Raw genomic sequence first — 6587 nt, 5'->3', positions numbered from 1 at the left:
ACTGGAACCTTTTTTTTTTATGTTTACCTGCCTGTTAACTCATTTGACATGATCTGATTTTTCTCAACAGTGACTGACCTGAAGAGGCTGGAGGAGCAAGCAAGAGATGGACCTTCTGATCCTAATGCTTTGGCTAAGTGGCGAATCCTTAATCGCTTGCATGACCGAAATGAGACCATGTACTATAAGGTTAACTCACTTCCCTTTTGCTCTGTTTGCTGTTAAAATCCGTGCATAATTTGCTCACAACGCTTGCCTTGTTGTTTTCTGAAGAGGCTATTACCGTCATTTTTTTTTTCCGTTGTTTTAGGTTTTGATTAACAATATTGAGGAGTATGCGCCAATAGNGAGTGTCAAGGGTCTTTATAGTATTGTGTAAGAGTCTGTCATATCATTCTGTCTTTTTTTCTTTGTCTTTGAAACAACATAATTTGGTTGTCCGACATTTTTTTTTCTTTCATGGTTTAGGGATTTCCAATCGTTCAGAGACATGAACGAGAATAGCTTATCCTCNTACTGTGTTTGGCTGACTGATTCAACCCATTCTACCCTCTTTCTCTTTTTGTATTCCAAGAAACTGGTATATCTTCTAGTGACCATTTGTTTACTGATATAACGTTTTGCTATACATTTAGGTTGATATGATTGTTGTTACCGATGGAAGCCGGATTTTGGGTCTTGGAGATCTAGGTGTTCATGGAATTGGAATTGCTGTAGGGAAGCTTGATTTATACGTTGCCGCAGCTGGAATAAATCCTCAACGGGTACTTGCACCATCTAATATTTTCTTATTCCTCCCCATCTCTATTTTTCTCTATGATGATGTGATACAATACTAGCGTGCACATGCTGGTTTAGGTACTACCTGTCATGATTGATGTTGGAACGAACAATGAAAAACTACTCAAGGACCCCATGTGTAAGATTCATTTCCCCCTCTTACCTTTATAAAGTCCATTATCATAAGATGACTACGATAGGATTAATATTTTAACGGCGTTCTTCTTTCCTACTACATACAATATAATATAACTGTTTGCTGATGTTTGCGATTTTAGTATGGTGAAGCATATTTATTATCTGTCTCTTAATCTCTTTACATAATGAGGTAAAGAATGCATAGTTGAGTTTTGTGTATGCATACATACATATATTAAAATGTCAAAGGTCTTTATAGTATTGTGTAAAAGTCTGTCATATCATTTATGTCTTTTTTTCTTTGTCTTTGAAACAACATAATTTGGTTGTCCGACATTTTATTTTTTTCTTTCATGGTTTAGGGATTTCCAATCGTTCAGAGACATGAACGAGAATAGCTTATCCTCTGTCATGTAATCGTTCTTACTGTGTGTGGTTTTATTTTGACAGATTTGGGTCTGCAGCAACGTCGTTTAGAGGATGACGAGTATATATCTGTTATTGATGAATTTATGGAGGCAGTGTATACCCGGTGGCCACATGTTATTGTGCAGGTAACCGATGCTTCATAGATCTTTGGTATATCAAATGTTTCTTATTATGAAACTTTAATGTGTTTGTACCCACAGTTTGAGGATTTCCAGAGCAAGTGGGCTTTCAAATTATTGGAGAGGTATAGATACACCAATCGAATGTTCAATGATGATGTCCAGGTAATGAGTCTTCCGCCATAGAACGATTCTTGTCAAGATGAAATACAATTATATAGCTCTGAATTATTATATTAGGTCAGTGTGTCAGTTAAGTTTGCCTGGCCTTTGCTGGAGCACTTACAATGTTAAAATAATTAGGCATAATTAGGCACTATTATTTTAAAAATATCATATATTATGTGCTCTAACCATCATTTTATCGTTTGTTGTTCTTAATCTTTTTCATACAATCAGATCCATTAAAACAGATAATAAGAAGGGGTTTTGGAAATCTAAATGTTGATACAAAACTCTTGTTTTTTATGTTTTGACTAATATGTTTTCATGATCTGGCTTAGGGGACTGCAGGGGTTGCAATCGCTGGTCTTCTTGGAGCAGTTAGAGCACAGGGGCGGCCTATGATTGATTTTCCTAAGATGAAGATTGTTGTTACTGGCGCTGGAAGGTAAGCTATTCTCTGTTGCTATTTTCTAGTCTTTCCTGGACGGTCCTAGTTTACCAGAGATTTGTATTTGTAAAAAATTGGTCTTGGTATTATTGTATATTTATTTACTGGCCGAGGATTGTTTGAAGGGATTTAACAGGTGGAAACTTTCAGCTGCATCACTGCATAAGTCAACTTAGAATAGTTATGTCAGAATATTGAGTTTCCTTGTAAAAATCTTTGATTTTTGCAGTGCCGGAATCGGTGTTCTGAACGCTGCAAGGAAGACAATGGCGCGGATGTTGGGAAATACTGAAACTGCATTTGATAGTGCACAAAGTCAATTTTGGGTGGTTGATGCTCAGGTATATTTATTATTATATAGTGGTGTGATTGATTTTCAGCTTAGGGAGCTGATAAGATGTTTTAACCCTTTCAAGCGATTTCCCTCTGGTTTCCTTTACTGCTTGCCAAATACTTCATCATCCCTTTTGTTTTGTCGTGTGTTTTGGACCTTTTGGTCCAATAGCTTAAGGAGCTGAAGTTGTTAACTCTTTTTGTTGCACTTAAGTCAGGGTCTTATCACTGAAGGACGAGAAAATATTGACCCAGAGGCTCAGCCTTTTGCTAGGAAGACTAAAGAAATGGAGCGTCAGGGATTAAAAGAAGGAGCAACTCTTGTGGAAGTGGTCTGTGATTCTTTTTATCAATATATCCATCCAGTATTCGATATCTAATTTGGCAATGGGTCTGGTGTTTGATAGAAATTCTCCCTTAAAATGTTTTCCTGCTTAATACTAGTAAGAAACTAACGGTTTTCTGTTTCATTGGTGGCTAGGTCCGTGAAGTTAAACCTGATGTGCTTCTTGGTTTATCTGCCGTTGGAGGGTTATTCTCAAAAGAGGTAAGGAAAGCTGCCAAACGCCTAAACATATCTAATGCTATGCAACAGAATCATTGATTTAGCTAATTAGATAAGCGAGCAAATGAAATATCGTATTTCTTAGTGACCACTCACCACTGCCCTCATAATCTGGTTTCCATGGTAACTGCTATTTAGATGAATGAGCAAGTCGACTGTAGCATAGGTCATAGTGCCGTAAGATGCAATGGTGCGTCTTGCTTGCATGATTCATAATGCTGTAAGAAGTTTTGGTGCGTCTTGCTTGCATGAATCTGACATATGGAAGTCATTGTTGGGATATTGTGTTTAAGGTTTTAGAAGCCATGAAAGGTTCAACCTCGACAAGACCTGCTATTTTTGCAATGTCGAACCCTACAAAAAACGGTAATTTGTTCCCTTCGTTTGCATTGAGATGGTTTGTAGTTATTTGTGATTCTTGTCAGAATTGATATAGTCACTTATGCTTAAAATTACAGCTGAATGCACGCCTCAAGATGCATTTTCTATATTAGGCGAGAATATGATTTTTGCAAGTGGAAGCCCATTCAAGAATGTGGAATTTGGTATGTACCACTGCATGATTTGTTGTACACATTTTTCTTATGGGAAGAAAATCCTAACTGCTCCTTTATTTTCAGTAATGTAATAAATTGACCTTACTAGATATTTGTTCTCTGTAAGGCTTTGGTTTAATATAATAGTACATTTTTGGTGGCAGGGAATGGTCAAATAGGACATTGCAACCAGGGAAACAACATGTACCTATTTCCGGGGTTAGTTTTCGTCGGATAAAATTGCATACACTCTTGACTGGGTGGATTAATAACATCCTGAAAAGAAAAAAAAATTATAATCTTGTAAACTTTTATGTAGTATTGGACTTGGTACTCTTCTATCTGGTGCTCCCATCGTCTCGGATGGTATGCTTCAGGCCGCATCTGAGTGGTAAGCTCTTTTCCTTATCTACTGCATTAATTTTTTACTGATTTTATCTTTATTTAAGCTAAGTGAGTATCATGATATCTATAAATATGGACCAAATTCAAAGAATTATAAATAATGTGTGCAAATAAATTATCAATCACGTATTTGGCTGATGTCACGGACTGTAACATATCTGCACCCACGAGAAAGTGACCAAAGTATGGTTGAGGTTTCGTACACTAGTTGATGTAGATTTTCTTATATAAGAAGACACTGATTTAAATCAATTCCCGTATTTTATGAATGTTGAATCATGACACTGTTCCGCTAAACAACTGCAGCCTAGCAGCATACATGAGCGAAGAAGAAGTGCTACAGGGGATTATATATCCTCCAATATCAAGGTGACACAATAAAAGCACATTCTTCGTGTTGCATAAGAAAAGGGTTTTGATAGAGATGTTGTTATATCTGGTTTGTGGAATCGAAATTGCAGGATACGAGACATAACAAAAAGTATAGCAGCTGCGGTGATTAAGGAAGCGATTGAGGAGGATCTGGTCGGCGGATATAGGGAAATGGACGCTCGAGAGCTCCAAAAGCTTAGTGAGGTAATTCAGCTTATGATCATCTATAGTATAATTAGAAACTATGGGGAAGAGAAAAGACGTTGAAATAACGTCTCTGGTCTATTTGGAACTCCTGATGATCAAATCGTATTCTGCATAGAATGTATATGAGTTTGGTTATATGCTAGTAAAAGAATAGTGCTTACCTGATTTCTTTCCATTAGAGAATATAAAGACCAACCAAAAACTAAGCCGAAATGTTAATTATGTTGACGCTGTGTTGTGCGTTTCGCAGGAGGAGCTGATGGAGTACGTGGAAAACAACATGTGGAGTCCAGAGTATCCGACTTTGGTCTACAAAGATGACTAAATCTGGTTCCCAAAATGAATTAGTCTACTTTCTCTTATTTATATGTAAAAATTCATAATGTGGTTGCTTCATACCCAAGCAGATTCATAGTCGCTGCTCTCTTGTTTTTATGTAAAAAAAAAAAATGTTGATTATTTGGGTTCTTCTTACTCGATCAGATTCAGATGAACAATGAACACCATTCTCTTTAGTGTCAACAAATGATTTCCCAAAATCAACTAGTTCGAGATACATGAGAATGCATGCAGCTATTCTCTAGTGATACTTTATCAGGTATAACATTTTTGGTAACTTTCAAATAGTAAGGTGATAGGTATCACTTTCTTGGTAAAAAAGGTTCAAAGTTTTGGATTATCAACACTGAATTAGATTTATACTTACCGTGGGTTAAACCAAATATTCACCATATGAACCCCAGTTAGTTGTGTATCTGACTTGCTACATATTCCTGTGGTGTGATTCAGTTTTATCCGAAAAATATATGAATAAGTATTCATTCTATTACACAAAATCATGACATGGGTAATACTGAAAATATCAAGATCGATGTACGTATCTAATGTGTCTATATAGCAACAGTTTGTTATATAAGGATCAAGATTGTACTCACAAAAAGGTAAAGAAAGCATATAATTTATAGAAAGAACAAAGAAAAAGAAAAAAAAATAAAAACGAAAGTATCTCACCAGTGAATGGAATCAATGTTATCATGCTGCTGGGGGAACTGTTTCTGCAATGATTTAGGAGAGAAAGCAATATTGGGAAATGGTTGATGATCGGCGGGTAGGAATGGAGAAGGATGATGATGAGAGATGTAACTAGTACATGACATGTTATTGTTGTTCTGGTCTTGTTCTTGGAACTGGTAGTTATGATGGTTCTGTTGTTGAATCTGTTGTTGCTGTTGTCTTTGTTGTTGTTGTTGCTGTTTTGGGCTGTTAACTTTCTCTCCCTCGGTGTCTCTGTATTTGCAGAGGTAAACCTTTAATGGAGCCACGTAGTCTTCGAATCCGAGAGTTGTAATGGCCCAAATGATGTCATCTCCGTTGATGGTCTTCCTCTTTTCTCTCTGACACTTATCAGAAGCTTCACCAGTGACAAAACTGATGAACTCCGAGACGCATTCTTGAACGGTTTCTTTGGCGTCTTTCGAGATCTTTCCGTTACCGGGAAGAACCTTTTTCATGATCCTTCCGACATTAGCAATGGGAAGGAACCGATCTTGTTCTTTGTTGTTGTTGTTGTTGTTGGTCTTTGAAGAAGGGCTTCCTGGATTCGTTTCGGCTATTTCAGGAGACCCATGATCCTCTTCTGGGCTCTCTTCAGTCATAACTCTCTTCCTTTCTCTTTGTTTTTATGATTGATGCAACCATGTGATCTATCTGATTTTATGGTTAAGTTTAGTGCATGAAACTAGGCAACTTGTCTATTTATGGATACCTTGCCAACCAAATTTGGAACTCCATGCGACTCGCTCTCTTTCTTTTTTTTTAGATGATTTGCCAAACAAGAATGAAGAGTAAGAAAATAGCAATCATGTAAAATATTGTCATCAAATAGTGTTTTTGAATTTTTATTTTCCTATTTTGTTCTTGACAAATAGACCTCTAACCCAGTGGTGGACGCAGGTAGAGCTTGGGTGTGGCATGTGCCCCACTCTATTTTTTCAATTTTCTTCAAATATATAGTGTAAAATTTAGTTAAGTGCCCTCTAATTTAATTAATATAGTTACACTAGTGCCCCATACTAAATATATTTCTGCAT

The 6587-nt window shown here is 36.7% G+C and overlaps 2 protein-coding genes across 2 annotated transcripts; one reads left to right on the top strand and one right to left on the bottom strand.

The window, feature by feature from the left end:
• LOC104748683 (NAD-dependent malic enzyme 1, mitochondrial-like) lies at positions 605-5003 on the top strand. The gene is made up of 15 exons (XM_019237397.1): positions 605-764; positions 859-919; positions 1369-1472; positions 1548-1631; positions 1970-2076; positions 2309-2420; positions 2631-2744; positions 2894-2959; positions 3271-3343; positions 3436-3522; positions 3678-3732; positions 3833-3904; positions 4225-4287; positions 4380-4494; positions 4748-5003. The coding sequence occupies exons 1-15, from the start codon at positions 642-644 to the stop codon at positions 4820-4822; spliced, it is 1311 nt and encodes a 436-aa protein (XP_019092942.1). The 5' UTR covers positions 605-641; the 3' UTR covers positions 4823-5003.
• Positions 5301-6201, bottom strand: LOC104747327 (nuclear transcription factor Y subunit B-7). The gene has a single exon (XM_010468948.1). The coding sequence runs from the start codon at positions 6150-6152 to the stop codon at positions 5505-5507; it is 648 nt and encodes a 215-aa protein (XP_010467250.1). The 5' UTR covers positions 6153-6201; the 3' UTR covers positions 5301-5504.

The sequence above is a fragment of the Camelina sativa genome, chromosome 15 (genome assembly GCF_000633955.1).
Source record: "Camelina sativa cultivar DH55 chromosome 15, Cs, whole genome shotgun sequence".
Taxonomy (NCBI): Eukaryota; Viridiplantae; Streptophyta; class Magnoliopsida; order Brassicales; family Brassicaceae; genus Camelina; species Camelina sativa.
Note: the sequence above shows the minus strand (reverse complement) of the source record. Positions and strands in the feature narration are given on the sequence as shown.

Bases quoted from the DNA above. Each gene is read 5' to 3' on its own strand.
- LOC104748683 (XM_019237397.1), top strand. From the start codon at position 642: ATGATTGTTGTTACCGATGGAAGCCGGATTTTGGGTCTTGGAGATCTA. The intron at 3,905-4,224 runs GTAAGCTCTTTT...AAACAACTGCAG, and splicing joins CTTCAGGCCGCATCTGAGTG to CCTAGCAGCATACATGAGCG. The intron at 4,288-4,379 runs GTGACACAATAA...TCGAAATTGCAG, and splicing joins ATATATCCTCCAATATCAAG to GATACGAGACATAACAAAAA.
- LOC104747327 (XM_010468948.1), bottom strand. From the start codon at position 6,152: ATGACTGAAGAGAGCCCAGAAGAGGATCATGGGTCTCCTGAAATAGCC.